The following is a 17668-nucleotide window of genomic DNA, read 5'->3' on the forward strand; positions in this document are numbered from 1 at the left end:
AATAAAAAAAATGTTTGCCACAATATTCACTATGTGCTATTGCACAACAATGCTCAAAACACATGCAAACATTCAAGGGTAAAGCGGTAGGCGTGGTAGAGTTAGAGCTTAATGGAAGCTCGCGATTCTGTTCAGTAAAGAAAAGAAAAACTCCACATCATATGCCGCGAAAGAAAGACAACCCCATACTTCTGGACACGAAATTGCGGCAAAAAACCACGTCTTCAATTCAGAAATATACGGTAACTTTATATTTCTGCAGCATGTTTGTATTTAGTGTCAAAGCTGACTAAAGATAATAAATTTCACAAACTGGTCAAGATATCAAGGGATCACACAATTGACTCCTGGTAGGAGCACATTGCAGCAGTTCAGATGAAACAAACTGTAAATGGGTTATCTTACAATTTGGTACAAACAGATGTACTATGTAGAAATTTCAGCAAAAAAATGAAGGCTTGTGTCCCTATCGGTGTTACCACAATGGGAGCTGTTGGCCTTGAAACAATGTTGACGTCTTTGTCTACTTCCTCCAACTATAGAGTTGTAATTTTAATAAAACAGTGATACCGAAAAATTCGAAACCATGACTCGGTAGCTCAGTTGGTAGAGCAATAGACCTAGGTTCGGGTCTTGGATGAGCCTGTACTTTTTGTGGAAATCTCTACATGTAGCTAGTTGCGAATCATTTGGGTACAAAAATTCCCTGATTTTCACAAGTTTTGCATGCAATTTTAGAATAATTTTACAGACCATTCTGTGGTGCTTTAACATATTAGTAACCAACTGCACTTGGCATTTAAGCCTGTTCAACCTTGTTCAAAATAATTGAACAAAAATAAACTACAGCAACATTTTATACACAGGGTGATTCATTTAAAACTAACACATTTTATTCACGTTTCATTTCAAAAGGAATACATTGTGATGCTCTGGGTTAGTGATTGATTTGCTTTATTTTACTTCACTTTTGTGCCACTTGTGGTTAATTTGCTAAGATGGGGATGACTGATGATATGATGAAATTAATGAATGGACACTCGCAAACATCCATGCAGGCTGGGATTCGAACCCGACACCCCTGGCATCATAGCACGATGACTCCGGGTTAATGTCACATGATGTGCGACATCTGTGAGATTCATATATTCTCAAGAGAGTGTACAGATATGCAGAATTTGGTAGCTTCCATTGCCATATTGTTTTAATCACTGTAACAATGCAGTTCACCTTAAGAATATTCATGATGTTTGTTGTGGAATTGAACGACATAGAGAATTCTCAAAGGCATTTTCAATAGGATGGCTGCACATGCCATACATCAAATGAGTCCTAGGTGCTGATGCAAAGTGTCCTTGAGGACCGGATAATTTCCTGAAACTTATGGCCACCTAGATTACCTGACTTGACCCTATCGACTTCTTCCTGAAGGAGGTCTCTTAAAAAATTTGAATTGTTGTTTAAGTCCACTTTATGCACAGAAAGGCTAGTAATTGGAACTGGGCCTACAGTTTCAAATGGTGGACCCGGAAAACCCTTCATTACAAAGTGACAACATTACCACTATGCCATCGGGGAGGTTCTGGGTCTCTTAAGAATAAAGTGTACGCTACACACCCTCGGACATTGGACAAATTGAAGAAGAGCATTACTAAACAATATCACCAGTATTGACAACAGCATACTCAAATGAACAATCACGATCATGGAACGACATATCTAGCCATGCCTTCAGGGGGCAGTCGGGACACTCTCAGCATGTAATGTAAAGGTTATTCAACTCCCATGTTTATGCTATATTTCAGATGTAATAACTTATTGCTAACTATATTCTTCCTTGCATACATTGATAATGAAATGTGTGAGTTTTATGTGAATCACTCTGTAGAACGACTTCCATCAAAAAGCTGGTCCAATAAAAAAAATATTTGGTCTAGGAATTAATTCGTGCGGTTGTTATGCACACATTGAAGCTGTAGTTCAAACACAAAATACATAAATACCTTAAGAAAAATATTGTCCATCGCGAGCCACCACATTCGCCCATCTGTCAGGCAAGTTACGGATTCCGTGGCGAAAGAAGTCCTCATCCTTTGAAGCGATCCAGTCAGAGACCCATTTTTCAATATCTTCTGAAGAAGTGTCCAATCAAATCGTTATTCATGCAATCGAACAAGTAGTAGTCCGAAGGAGCAACATCTGGTGAATACAGCAGGTGGGGTAAAACTTCCCATCCGACATTTGCTAAATAGGTTTTGACCAGTTTTGCAACATGTGGGCGAGCGTTATCATGTTGAAAAATAAGTTTATCATGTCTGTTCTCCCATTCTGGTCGTTTCCTGGCCAGAGCTTGCTTCAAATGCATTAATTGTCGTCGATAACATTCTCCATTAATAGTTTCACCCGGTTGCAGTAGCTCATAGTACACCACACCTTTCATATCCCACCATATGCACAGCATAACCTTTGCACAGTGAATATCTCGTTTCGGTTTTGATGGACCTGGTTCACCTGACTTCACCCAGGCCTTTTTTCGTTTCGGGTTCTCGTAATGGATCCACTTCTCATCGCCAGTAACAATGCGATGCAAAAACCCCTTTCTTTTCTGTCTTTGAAGCAGCAATTCGCAAATGGTTTTTCGTCTTTCAACGTCTCTGTCTTTCAATTCATGTGGAACCCAATGTGACATCTTTTGAATCATTCCCATGGCCTTGAGGCGTTTGGAAACTGTTGTTTGATCAACGCCTAATGCTTCTGCAAGTTCTTCCTGCGTTTGACACGAATCCTGATCGAGCAATGCTCTCAATTCTTCGTCTTCAAATTTTTTTGGCTGTCCAGGTCGCTCTTGGTCTTCCAGGCCGAAATCACCACTTCTAAACCGTGCAAACCACTTCTGACATGTTCGCTCAGCTAGCGCATGGTCACCATACACTTCCACCAAAATACGATGACTTTCGGTAGCACTTTTCTGCATGTTAAAGTAATGAAGCAGAACACCCCGCAAAAACATTATCTGGCACGAACTGCACCATGTTCAGTTGACTACAAAATGCTGTTGTTGACGCGTCAATCAACTGCCCTATACTACGAACGATGCGCGCTGACAGGAGTTTTCAATGCATGTGTGGTTTTCAACGCATGTGTGGATACATGGAACTGTGGGACAATACGCTCGTTACGCCATCTCTTGTCCAGGTGCACAAATTAATTCCTTGACCAAATATTTTCATTCCCAACTCCTGTCAAGTACCAAAAAAAAAAACAAAAAAAAACACCTGTTTCTTTTCTGGATATTTTTGGTTGTGTTTTCAAAATTCATTGACTTTTTCGTTAATTTCTTTAATTTTTCCAGTTTTCCAGGTTGGTAAGGACCAGGTGTAGATCCTGTACAGATTACTCTGAGATTTAAACTGAATTACTGCAACATTTTCTTCTTGCGATAAAACCTAAATGGTGCTCATTTCATCTAAAGATATCAGTTTGGCGGTTACGCGGAGATAGGTAATTAACTCTGATACACTAACTATTCATTTTTCCGTGAAAATTGTTTTCAGAGATCGATTTCGCCACTCGTCTAGTGGCTTCGTCAGGTGTGAACTGGCGAAGCCACCAGACAAGTAGCGAAATTGATCGCTGAAAAAACTTTCGTGGAAAAATGAATACGTGTAGTAAGTGTATCAGAGTTAATTAATTAAATGGTGCTTTCAAACTTCGTTTCTAGTACTACTTGTACAAACTTACCTTGCTTTCCGATTTTTGCCTGGGAGCTTCTGTTAATCCACGTATTTGTAGTGACTCTGCAGTTCGAAGAAAAGCTGGCAGCTGGGCTTGAGCAACATTTACTTCTCCAGCATACATAAATTCTAATAGACATTGTAGATGCTTGAATTCTACATCCCTCATGAATATTATTGGGTGTTTGCATGGATTACTCTGTGAAAGAATAAAAATACTACTTAATGGAAACTTATACATTTGAAATAAATCAGTGGATTTATAGAGGAAACTAGCAAGACTACTTTTATGTTTCTATTCTTGGCCTATCTGAGCTACATGTAAACACATCAAACAAGAATCTCAACAGGGATACCGGACTCCAGCTAAGTCAGCATGGAACTCACTTCTCTGTAAGAGCACAATCTGCCAATAAAACACTGGGATGCATAACAAACCAGTCACAGGACAGAAACTAAGCTCCGCCCCTTCACAGTCACATAACAGGGTGCATCATAAGTAATAGCGCAAACTGACACAGTTTGATAGAAGCAAAAAAGTCTGTGTAAACATGAGTCTGCAAACGAACAGTTTTCGAGATAATTGCGGATGTGTGGTTTCAAGCCGCCACTGACTTCATTGTTTGTAAACGTTGTCCTAGTTGGTAAAATGCTAATAATATGTGTGAATGTGTGGTTAGAAGCCGTTACTGATTGCATTTTGTAAACACCGATTACTTTACTACTTGCACGTTCCGAGGTTTCCTCTTTGGTTACAAAACAGAACATTTCCGAGAGATGGAGTTGTAATCAAACAAGGTGGATACAATCAGTACAGAGAATTAATTGTACATGCTTGTGACCAATTCCGAAGTGAATGGGAGTGTTCGAAAGAATTCGAAACTCAATGCAGAACTGCGTACAGTATTGCATCCAGATGCAAGGATGACACATTGAACACCTCCTTTAACAGGTACGAGTGTACAGTATTTGTAACATACTAAAGTATGCAAACATACATACTAAAGTAAGTAGAACGTTCAATAAAAGCAATGAGATATACAACGACTTTTCTTACTGTATTATTAGCATTTTACCAACTAGGATGACATTTACCAACAATGAAGTCGGTAACGGCATGTAAACACACACTCGCAATTATCTCAAAAACGGGTAGTTTGCAGACCCATGTTTGCTGAGACTTTTCTGTTTCTATTATTGTTTACTTTCAACTGTGTCAGTTTGCGCTATTACTTATGATGCATCCTGTATAACTTTATACTGGTCTCCAATTCAACATACCATGATGATGAAAGCAATATATGCACTCAAAATGTTGGATGCTAACAATTGTTCAATGTCGCCAGGAAAGTTACAATTCCTGTTATCAAACAATCAGTATGTTCAAACTGGAAGAGATATTATAATTGGTTATTGATGTGTTCAAAATTAACGATTGTTAATTGTAAAATGAAATTATAACTTTTGGTTTAGAGTCTCTGTTAATCCATTAGGTTGCTGTGGAAACCTTTGGTCCTCAGGCTCCTCGTAAACCATGCATTAATATTTCAAAGGTTTATCTGCTAAATTGCAGTGATGTTATAATTCCATGAGGTACACATTTAAAACTTCATGAAGATAGCAGCCTAAAACCATCATTACAAAAATGGTTCCCACGACCCATAACTCCTAGCTTTGAAGCACCTATCAGCATCAAGACAATCAAGCAGAAATCAGACCTTTATCGGTGTGTTTTTGGAAAGCGATGTTCACCAAAATGCTTTCAAATTTTAAAGCAGGTAACAACACAAGTGTCAAAGAAAATTTTGTAATAAATTCCAAATGCATAAGTATGTTCTCCTTTGCTGTACCGAAGTGGTATCACAAGATGCACATGTTGCTTGTGTGTCACACAGACTGGGCATCACGTTGCCTCAGTCTGGTGAGCACGCATGCACATTGAATGTTTTTATAACAGATTAAAAGAACCTGTGTCACTTGTCACTTCAGTGTGAAATACCAGTATCAAGTGTTACTTTGGTCTGAAATCTTTCTTGTAGGAACACTAGTTATGACACACTTTTTTTAAAGGGGGGGGGGCATTAAATTATTTTTGTCAACTAAATTTTCAGCTTTGGATCTTAAATGTTACACACTAGTTACCAAATGATACTGAAGATGTTGAGGATTTCAGGGATGAAACCAATATTTAGAAACAGCTTTCCCATTGTCATGATTAGCCAAAACTGGCACAAACAAAATGTCATTTTACTGTGTTTATGTGATTATGCAATTTCATTTCCATCTTGTCAGATTTTACACAATTTGTAAGGTATGCTTTTTGCACATGGTGTACTCATACCTATATTGATAATGAAACATTTATCCAAATGATTCCTAACCGTACCAAGGTACAAACTTATGAAAGTTTAAGTTTTCACTCACATAAAAAAAAATAAAAAAATGGAGATAGATTTTTTTTTTGTTTTTTACATGCAGACAAAATTTCATTGTTCATGTGTTGGACAAAATGAGGTATTCTCAGCACTATCAACAAGTATTTGTATTTCTGTTATTCAGTATCACTCTTCTGTCACTTCTGGCTAATCGCAACAATGAGGCCTGAGGCCGAGTGTATTGATTAGATGAAAGAGAACTTACAAAGAACACCCATGACCAGACCATACTAGAGTATTATACGGACTACCTGTTTTCTGGGGAAGCAAAAGAAACACTTATGGACATAATAGGAACACTCTATTTGATTAGGTTACGTTAGGTTATGTTTGGTTAGGTTAGGTACTTCTCATAATGAATGTCGATTACACAATTACACAAAACAATAAATTACTTGGGCAATGCAATGAGGTAGTCCGTATAATACTAAAGTAATGTGCATCTTAACAAACCTAGTCATCATTCAACTTATTTGAGAAAGAAGCTCTCCCTACATAATTAAACCACTATTCAACTTAATATTCCTACCTTAAAAAGCTCCTTGAAGTATGGACTACATGCAGATAGCACAACCTTGTGGGCCTTCAACTGCTGTCCCTCACATGCAAGAGTAACATCAACAAAGTCCTCCTCATCTCGCAATGACTCAAATTGGGAAGTTATGTTAGCTTGAAAGTTATTCCATCTTAAACAAAACTGCTGCTCTTCACCCATAATCCTTTACAGCAAACTGAAATTAGAGAGATTATAAGCATAAGAAATTAACAAGTGGTATTGCCTTTTTCAATTTAAGGAGAGAAAAAAATATTGCAAAACTACCACAGAAACGATGCAGGAGAATCAACACAATAATCATTTGTACTTGCTGTAATCCAGTAGGAACCACGGTAATCTACTCGGTAGGGGTTTCCACGCAGGAGACCCAGGTTTGATTCCCTGGATGGGTGATAGGAGGTGGCAAATTTTACAGCCTTGTCCCTGCATAAAATGGCTCTGGGGTTCACCCAGCCTCAAATATGTTGGTACACGTCTGTTCACAGAAAGTGGTACACTCGTTTGAGTTAAAGATCAGCTTCGGGGCCGATCAAGTGTGGCAGTACAGCCGAAGTAAAGGTTCGGGAAAACAGCTCTCTGCAGTGTTGCTTACCACTAAAGTCTTTCACCGGATGCAGGAAATTTTCTGACTTGCCAAGTGAAAAGAAACTAAGGTTACAGGAGAGCCTTGCATTTTAATTATTAATGCAATCCAGTGTATAACCACCTAGGATTTCAGCTTATGAAGCTGGCATTTTACCCACATGGACACAAGCTACAGTGCGAAAAAGAATGCTACAGCCCCTCGCCAAATTATTAGACGCATCGCCAAATTTTATGCAAAATTTTAAGGATTCTATTATCTCGTCTAATTTTTTGTTATTCTCTATTTCTTTTATTTATATTTTATTACATGAAATATTACATTGATTACATGTGAACCTTAACAAAAAACAACAATTACTTGATACATTACAAATATAATTTCTTATTGTGTCTTGAATATTAGCTATATAATATGTACATATGACTGGAAGTCAATTTTAATATTTGGTTGAGCCGCCTTTGGTCTTTATCAGTGCTTGGATTCATCTTGGCATACTATCAACGCATGCTTGTACTGTCTCTTTCATATGAGGATGGTGATTCCACACTTCAATTATTTTTTTCAATTAGGCCAATTCTCATTGTAATTGTTTGCTTTGCCACTTCTTTTTTCACTATACGGCGTACGCTTTTAGAAGGAACATGAGTTCAGCCAATACCCAGCCAGTGCTACTGCGCTGTTGCCACACTAACTGCTAGCGCAAGGGTAGGACAGAAAATTCGCGATGTGTCCATTATTTTCATAATGCATGCACAGTATATATGACTATGAGTACAGTGAAAAAATATAGTGAATATTTCTACACAGGATTATAATATCATATCACTGTAGCATATACGAGAAACCCATACCTGAAAGAAGCTTGAAGGTATTTATTGTAGAGGAACTGCAAGGTCATCATCACCGCTCTCGTCGTTTTCCTCGGTCTCCGTGTCACTGATTTCACTAATTTCCGAGTCACTCTCCTGGAAGTTAATGATTAGATTTTGCACTATGCTGTCTCGAGCCACTTCCTTGTCAAAATCCTCTTCCTGAAGTTTTTCGACGTGCAAAGATTATCACCAGCCGCTCTCAGGTTGTGCATTGTTCTCAAAAATTTAATTCTCACGCAACTATATCACCATTTTCGAACAGAAATTTACGCCCATCGTTGTTTTTTATTTTTATATTTGAAGCCCAACCGTTTTAGTATTAACCCCTTAGAAGTAGAGGAACCAGTGTAATTAATTCTTTCCCTCATGACACACAATCATCTAAGCTATTAACACTTTTCTGTTTTCTGGCATGTTTCCCAGGAGATTTAAATAGGGGTTCACCGATTTCTGTGCTGGATGTTTTACCCTGTTTTACAATACGCGACACAGTATGAACACTTACACCACACGTTTTAGCCGTAAGTTCTCTACTATGTGAAAACACTGGTTCAGCACGCACTTCTTCCGGCGCCAATTCCTTGAACTACGAATACACTTTAAAAATAATATTTCTCCCTTGTGAATGTATTATTGTACCCTTGGTACCTGTACTACTGGTGCCAGGTTTCGAGAGTGACATTATTTAAAATAAAAAGAACACACACTATTGCACGAAAGTTCTGTATTTAATCTTTTCACAAACTGTTCTTTGTGGCGCACGAGTCAACGATAAGCGAATAATTTTACACCGGCCTTGCTACGAAAACGCTGAACTCAAAGTGACCCAGACTTTCAATGTTAGAGAACGCCCAGAACAATGAAGGGACATTGTTTATATCGAGACGAATTTAACACCCACAGTTTTCTCTAGACACAACAACTCAGCTGCGTCAACGCGGTGGAAACGAAAAAAAACAGGTGGAAGGAAATGAAAGGTGATGTTTCCCTTGTTTCTTCAAGGAACGATAACTCCGGCTGTAGGCGACGGAAATTCATGGGACTTGGACAGTCAGGTTCAAAATGTCTTTCCCCATCTTATGATGAACCTTAAAGTGGCGAGTTTTATGAAAACTTCTTGCGCGCAAGGAAAATACAGAACATGGCTTTTAACTTCCGCGCCGCAGTCTCCTAACCGTACAACGTTGCACTCCTGCCATTGGCTGATCGCCACGCACACCCTCTGCGTGGCCCCACCCGATATCGCTTCTAAAAGCGTGCGTCATATAGGTACCAAACATTTTCAATTGGGTTATATCTGGAGAGTTTCCCAGCCAGGGCAAGAGAGGGACATTTTCACTCATGCGGTATGGCATGAGGCTCCATCCTGCATGAATACCAACTGTTCTCCATTTGGGAACCATTCTCTTACTTAAAGTAGCAACTTTCTTCTAAGCACTTCCCTATACTGTTCTTGCCTCATTGTTCCTTGAACCAAATGCAGACGTCCTGTACCTTTGCCACTAATGACTGACCAAATCATAACTTTTATCGGATGTTTGACAGTCTGCACAACACAATCAGGATTGTATTTTTCACCTGGACATCTTCTCACAAACTGAGATTTATTCCCCAAGATTCCAAACGTGCACTCGTCACTAAAGCAAACAGATCTCCAAAAGTTCAAATCTTTTTCTTTGTGAGCTTTTGCCCAACGAAAACATTTACAAATCATAGCAGGGGTTAATTTTGGCTTCTTAGCAGGTCTGAGTGCATTCAGGTTCGTATCAGAGAGCCTACGCCTTACTGTTCTTTCAGACGCACGAACACCACTCTTTTCAAGTTTATCTTTAAGTTCCTTTGTACTCGCAAATCTATTCGTGAAGCAAATGTTCTTCAAACAACGGAAGGATCTTGGAGTAAAAATTGTTTTACATCCACATCTGTCCTTCCTTTGTGGCTCACACTGTCCACCATATTCAATTTTCTTCTTTATTTGCCTCACCGATGCTTCACACACATCAGATCGTCGAGAAATCTCACGATTAGAGAATATTTTTGTCTTTATTAGTGCCTTAATTTCAGCCATCTTTCTCGGTGTCAAGTCACTTTTTTACCCATGACTCCCTAATGTTAATAATTAAATTAAAACAACATACTGACAGTGTACAAAACAATACCACTGCAAAATTTAGCACAAATATGATTCACTATTCGCAAGACGTCCTCCTCTCAACTCAGCTTGAAGTGAACTGCGGCATGTTCGTTCAACAACAAAGACATTTGGTGTTGGCGGTATTGTTTGTAACAACAACCTCCTCTTTTCATATTGTTCATTACAATAATAAAAGTTCAGCTACAAAGAACCCTATTGCAACATTTTAAATGTGAATAGTAAGCGAACTGTTAAAATTGCCCACTGTGTCGAAATACATTACAATGTATTATTATTACTATTACAATTATTGTTATCAATGTTGTGCAAGAAAGTGCATTTGTACGTATTACTCGTATTTGCCAGGGTTCAAATAACATACAGGAAATTTTTCAGATAACTAATGGTTAATTTTGTATAATTTTCCCCTTCAAAACTATTATTTTCAAAAAAAATTGAGGTGTGTCTACTAATATGGCCAGGGGCTGTATTAGGGTGATTTCTCCTCAACATTGCTCTTTTACCTGTCCGGTTCCAAACTTTCAATGTCAATTCTCTCTAATTACATTAATTTGAAAGTAATACGCTTCATGGTATAGTGTCTCTATGCTGTGCACACATTGCTCTTAAACTATATATTAATGTTGTGTGTGTATATTAATGAACACGATCAAAGACGAGCTTTTGTGCAAGGTTAGTGTTTCCAACCCCTAATAATCTTTGTGCTCTAGCATCTGTCAACATAGCAGATTCTCTGATATGTGGTGACGAATTTTATTAGTCAATGGCACATACATAATTATATATTTTAAACTAACTATTTGACTAAGAAGAGTGATTTTTCAGGAAATTATGAAGACATTTATCCAGCCTGTACTGATTTTGGGAGCTCTATTATACTACTTTCCTGTTCAAATTACAAGCTACAAAAGCAGTTTGCATACGTAAGAGAAAGTAACGAAAGTGATCCTGAAGTCAGGCCATTCGAGCCGTGATAGATATTCTTATTGCCTTGGATTGTTTATTTTCTCCCGTCCACATCTTGAATGTCAATGTGATTTATTTTTTGTTAGCGTTGCTTTTCTTCCACTTTTAGTTAATCGCAACGAAGAAGATAAATGATGATATGGGAAAATTGATGAAGGGACACTCGCAAAGAACACACACATTCAAGTTGGAATTCGAACCCGAGCCCTCTTAGTGAATGTTGACGTTGCTGTTATGTTAAGCTAGGGAAAGAGGTAATGGAACCACTCCCCTCTGCTTTAAAATGAATATGGGCTTTTCCCCAAGTGCAGGGATTGAGGCAGCTTTTTTTTGGGTGGGGGGGGTAGTTATGGGATACTTAGTATCTCGAACATATTTTCCTGAATTTTTCCCCGCCATTCTCTTTTAAAATTGGACACTGGATTGCATTAATAAATTAAAATGCAAGGCTTTCTTGTAACCGTAGTTTCTGGCACCAAATTTTTCAAATTCGGAGCTAGAAAAATATATTTATTTATATTTTGAGTTCACGGAAATTAGCATTGCATTACCTTTTTTTAAAAGATAATGAGTACAGTATGCGTTTTTAAATATTTGTGTCGTTTTCTATATCAGGTGTATCATTAAATCAGAATAATAAACATGCCATTAAATATTTTTGCAGTGTTGCTAGCCAACACAATATCTGTGGCAATATGGTACACTGAGTGCTCACTGATTTGCGACTGCCAGTGCAAACAATAAGGAACGGCCCAGCAGCTGCTCTGATCACATGACCACCCCATACTGGAAATATCATGGCGAATGTATAGAACACAATGTTACATGTTAGGCAAACAGCACACGTTAAAATGGGAGGTGGTCAGGATTTAATGTTGTTCCAAAACGGCATGATTGCAGGTGCCCAAGCATCAGGTGTGTCAATAAATGAAAGTGACACTGCTCGGATGCGCCCGTTCCAGTGTAGTGAAGCTATACAGAGTGTGGCAAGAAAACAGAGGCAGAATTGCAAGGGTGTACGTGGAAGGTGACACTGCAAGGAGAGAGTCTAGTGAAACGGCTTGTGACAGCTGACATCAGCATTTGGGAATTATGAGACCAATACAAATAAATGGACGAAACCCACATCCCATGCAATTGTGCAGAGCACACAGGCACGCATGAAGTTCCACAGAAGACGACCCACTTCTCACGAAGTGGCATAACTGACTTTGTCTCACTTGGGCCCACGAGCAAGCTGATTGGACCAAGAACAATTGGAAAAGGGCATGTTGGTCCGATGAATCACTGTCTTTGCTACACCCATGTGATGGGCATGTGTGTGTGTGGCACCAACCCTTCCTGCATGTTAAGTGCTGTACAGGCAGATGGGGTGGCTGTATGGTGTAGGGTTGTTTTTGTTGGCATGGACTGGTACCATTAGTGTGTATGGACTGCCTTGTGACATCCATTGTGTATCAGGATGTGTTAGGGAATCACTTACATCCCACAATGCAACACTTTTATCCACACAGGGACGACATTTTCCAAGACGACAATGCACGGTGCCACCAAGGCACGACTGTACTTGCTTGGCTGGAGGAACACTCCACAGAGATGCAACATATGAATTGGCCTCCTAATTCCCCTTCATCTTAATCCCATAGAGTATCTGTGGGATGTTGGAACAAGGTCTTCGAACCATACATCCTGCACAGACATGAGTTGGCTCGTTATAGGATGCCATCAGGAGTATATGGTGACAGATCCCCAAAGAGACATATCAGCACCTCATGGAATCCATGCCACTTTCTGTTCAGGCCGTCTGAGCCAACGGTAGTATTTGGTAGGTTGTCGCAATTCAGTGAGCACTCCGTATATAAGAATGTACCAGATGAGCATTCCATTGCATTAAGGAATGCCACTCTGGGGCAAGAATTAATGACTTTTAATCTAGTATTGTATTAATGACTAAATTAAATGTTTTAAGATCATTATTTCAAAATGGAATGGCACTCTGGGGCAAGTGGGCACGGTGGCTCAGTCGGTAATGCGTCTGACTACCATGCTAAAGGTCCCGGGTTCGATCCCCGGCCGCTTCAAATCCGGGAACTTTTCTAAAGGTGGAAGCGGCCCCGGCGCCTACCCAGCATCGAATAACATGGGTACCTGGGGGGAAACCCTGGGGGGTAAAGGCGGTCAGGGGCATGATGCTGATCACATCACCCCCACTCATGACCGGATCAAGAAAGTGTGGGGCGTTACCCCCACACCCCCTATAAGCCTTCATGGCGTGGTGCTATGCACAGGGGAACACTTTACTTTTACTTTACTTTTACTCTGGGGCAAAAAATAATGACTTTTAATCTAGTATTGTATTAATTAATGAATTAAATGTTTTAAGATCATATTTCAAAATGGGTAACTTTATCATAATTGGATTCATGACTTTCTTAAACCACATTAGCCAAAAAGGACAAAAAAAAAGCTGGCTCCAGAGAAAAAAGGGGCTGGCACCTGAATTAGTTTCAGCTTAGGGGCAACTCCGGAGCTGTAAGGTGGCTGGAGCATGATGCAGATTACATCATCTCATGAATGGCATAGATTGAAAATGTGTAGAGCCCTAACCCCACATCCCCTAATTGTGCCTTCATGGCATGGTGCAAGATGCATTGGAATCTTCACCTACCATACCTATGGTCCAGTCAGTAGGCCATCTGTCTGCCCTATGGGAGACCAGGTGAGATTTTTTCTGACAATGTCCTTGCATAAAGTGATACTGGGGCTCACTCAGCTCTAATGAATTTGTACCTGAGGGGAAATAAAGGCAGCTGGAACATGGTGTTGATCACATCACCTGTCTAGTCCTACCTCCGAGTCTAGTGGTGCTTAGCACAGGTAGCGAGAGTGTTGACCAAGATGATTGCTAGGCTGGGAGAAGTTTGGGTAACACTTTACTATACCTGAGACAGATTTCTTCAAATTTACAGGAGAACGTACTTACGCAAATCATTTTCTGTAGCGTTTTGATGTTTGGGAATGTAATTTTGATTCATTTTAATGCGAATGCATGTGGTTTTGTACGAAAATCTATTTCCGACGCGCTATTGCTGCCGCCGCCATTTGCTTCCTGCATGAGAGCACAATACGCTCTCGTATTGTCCGTATATGCTAAATTGAACGAAAGGAGTGCTAATGGAACCAAACCTAACAGGCCTAACCTAACCTAGTAGGCATACCTCGTCCCCGTGATGGTTTGTGGGGCTATCGTGAATTTTTGGGCTAACGTCAATGGTTTTTCTGGCTCAAGGAATGATCAACGGTAAGCTATCGCCATGTTATGTGTGGAAATAAACAAGAACAGTAAGTACTCGTAAATGTTAGAAATATACATTACTTTCCTAACAAATTCAATTATTTCACCTAAATAAGTGTTCCGGAATGCAGAATAGTACGTTAGCAATGTAAAAAAGTGCGAAAGAAATGATTCGCAGGTGTCTCAGGTATAGTAAAGTAGTACCGAAGTTTGTATGAGAGGTGTTTACCCAGCCACTTTGCAATGTAAAGAATGTGAAGCACCCTGCCTACACACCCCTGTGCGATTTTATGGTACAGTGCAGCCTACAGATAACAATTTCTTCTATTTTTCAAAAGAATGAACATCCAGTGGTAGTTTTCTCCAGGAAGTGTTAATTTATTTCAAGAGTTCTCGGTGTGCGCTTAGTGTTTGTAATGTGCGATTCATGTATTCATGTGCAACTTTGACATTTTGTTCCTGCAATCACATAGTAAAAATGTACATTTTCATGATACTGGTGTGTTGTCTCTTCTCATGATGGGAGTCATTCTATGTCAGTTCAACAAAAAAAAGAGGGGGTGGGGTTGGAACCCAGGATCTCAGATTTTGATTAAACTTGGCACATTTAATCCTTCATTGATGGTGAGAAATCACATAATTCTTTTTATCTCTTAACTTTTGGGGTGTTGGGTTTAGGTCCGTTTGTAATTTCATATTCTTCTTGGTAGGTTAAGTTATCATTTGAGTTTGTGTTCGGTTAGGAGGTTTGATGATGTTATCATTTTGTACTTCTTTAAACCGTGTGTGCATGCAATAAGATTTCACAAAAAGAAAAAAAAATGCGAAAGTACTTCAGGAGGAATTATTTTTACTTTTAATAATAATTCGGTTAAATGACCAATACCTACTCAATTCACAACTCATGAACTCCTTCCGTAATAGGAAATGTCCTGGTAAAAATGCATGACAATTCTTCGAAAGACACGTAAAACGTACATCCGGAAAAAGTACTATCGATGTACGGGAGTTTCGTAACTCGCGATAAAATAACACCAACTAATTATCTTAAAATGGGTGTATACTTCAATGAATTTTTCAAAATGTAGCTACATGTATTAATAAAAATTAACAGGTTCTTGCCCGGTTAGCCAGGCGGCACAATCGGGAATTATCAGCCATGACGAACATACGTACTTTACCAAACTTCTTTCAAGATGCATCTTCATGCACACTTGGCAATATTAGGTAATTCGTATTACATACAAAACCTTTGTTTTTTAGTCACTCTATATATTTTTCTACGTTTAACTTACCAAATTTAAATAAAATACTCCTGAAAATATATCCACCTACAAACAGACATCACTGGTGTTTAGCATTCTCATCCGGGCATTTCCACTTTGACTATTCCTTATTCAATTCATTTCGTGTTGTAAGGAATGATCAGTATGTCTGTGGAATCTGTGGGAATGATTATAATGAGCGCTTCCAAAGGAAAACCCCAAAATGCGAATTCTCGTTTTTCGCATAACTGCAAAACGTTGAGGAAATGATTAAATGTTTTCGAGCCGATTCGTCAAAACATTTAAAAATTTGGCTAATGTTGTTAAGTTAACTCATAAAATGAAATTTTCGGCAATAGCGAATTGAGGGGCTAAAGGAGTACGGACCCCACCAAAATAATTGTTTCAACTTAATTAACTAATTTATAATATTTTTTTAAAGTTTGCCCATAATGTTGCTTGCAAAGAATAATGACAGCGGTGTTATGTTATAAGTAGAGCGCTGGTTCTATTTTTTTTCTTTTATCCCTGATTCCAACAATTTTACTCGTAAATACGTGGCTGTTTTTCTTTTCACTTTGTACATTAATTTATATGTACCCTTGAAGTTACTGTAGATGTCAATAATCATAGATGACATAATCATAAGGAGTTCGATTCGGTGGCGGCGACCCCCACTATTTGATCCCGGACTATAGCCTCGCTAAGCCTTGTCTACCAAGAAAAAGTAAACTGGCCTTGCCCTCTACTTTTGGTACCCAATCGCCGCTACTGTTCTTTTTAGTTGTCCAACCACATGAATAATCTCTAGAGACCGGATTTTAAAGGGGGGGAAAAAAATGTCCTCTAAAAAGGACCAAAAAGAAAAAGGAAAATTATTGCCAAAAAAATGGGCGAAAGGGCTACTCCCAACACTCATGGAGGGAAGGTAAGGTAGAAGGCACTTGTTGTTTCTTTCCTCTAAACTGCACCAAATAGACAATTGTTGAATGTCTTGTTCAGAAAAAAAAACGGTCGTACATGATATTTTATATCTTATACGATCATATCCTCCCAACCCTAAACGCAAACAAAATGTTGAACATGACCAGACGCCGAAAATTGCATCTGTGTTGTTTTATTCATAATCTTCTACAAACCAAAACACCTAGAAACCTATTCCAGAAATTAAAATTCAGAAGGGAAATACATGATTACAAAACAAGGGGAAAATCGAAACTTGAACTTCCAAAGCACACACTAGTGCTTTTCGAATCATCATTTACGTATTCAGCTGCAAGAGCGTGGAATGAACTTCCTCCTTCCATGACGTCCCTCACTAATCGCAACAACTTCAAAGACAAACTAAAAACTCTATTGTTAAATGAACAATATCTGTGTTCCAGCACTCACGAATAATAGCTCGCATTTCTGACCCAACTTCCTAATAACAAGTATTTTCATCTACATTTTGCTTGTTTACTTTTCCCCTTACATGTTGCCTACCCCTAACAATATTTTGTCCTTTCTCGCATATTAAGAACAATTATATGTTGTTTTTTTTACACATAACATTAATATTAATTTGTATTATTCTTAACCATATGACACCAAGCACAATTGTGTCAATTAATTTGTGTATCCTTGTGTATTTGTTTTCAATCTTTTTATTATTATTATTATATTTTTTTTTTTAGTGTGTAGACGAGCCTTTGTTCTCAATTTTGTATTTGTTCTTTTTGTGTCTTCTTTATGTTTCTCTCTTTCTTCTTTGTTTGTTATTGTACAAACATTTAGTAGGTAGAATGTATTTTGTATGTATATA

At 38.7% G+C, this 17668-nt stretch overlaps 1 protein-coding gene across 11 annotated transcripts in view; it reads right to left on the reverse strand.

Annotated features, from left to right (window-relative positions):
• Positions 1–16011, reverse strand: part of LOC145992892 (uncharacterized) — a 184872-nt gene extending 168861 nt beyond the window's left edge. For all 11 annotated transcript variants that reach the window (XM_083129331.1, XM_083129290.1, XM_083129282.1 and 8 more), the window contains exons 1-3: positions 15895–16011; positions 6699–6900; positions 3742–3933 (exon numbers count right to left, since the gene is read on the reverse strand). In XM_083129331.1, the coding sequence (XP_082985457.1) occupies positions 3742–3933; positions 6699–6884 (378 nt within the window). In that variant the 5' untranslated portion in view covers positions 6885–6900; positions 15895–16011. The remainder of the gene's footprint in view (positions 1–3741; positions 3934–6698; positions 6901–15894) is intronic.
• Between the last annotated feature and the right edge of the window lie 1657 nt (positions 16012–17668).

The sequence above is a fragment of the Lepisma saccharinum genome, chromosome 1, assembly GCF_977018435.1.
Source record: "Lepisma saccharinum chromosome 1, izLepSacc3.1, whole genome shotgun sequence".
Taxonomy (NCBI): Eukaryota; Metazoa; Arthropoda; class Insecta; order Zygentoma; family Lepismatidae; genus Lepisma; species Lepisma saccharinum.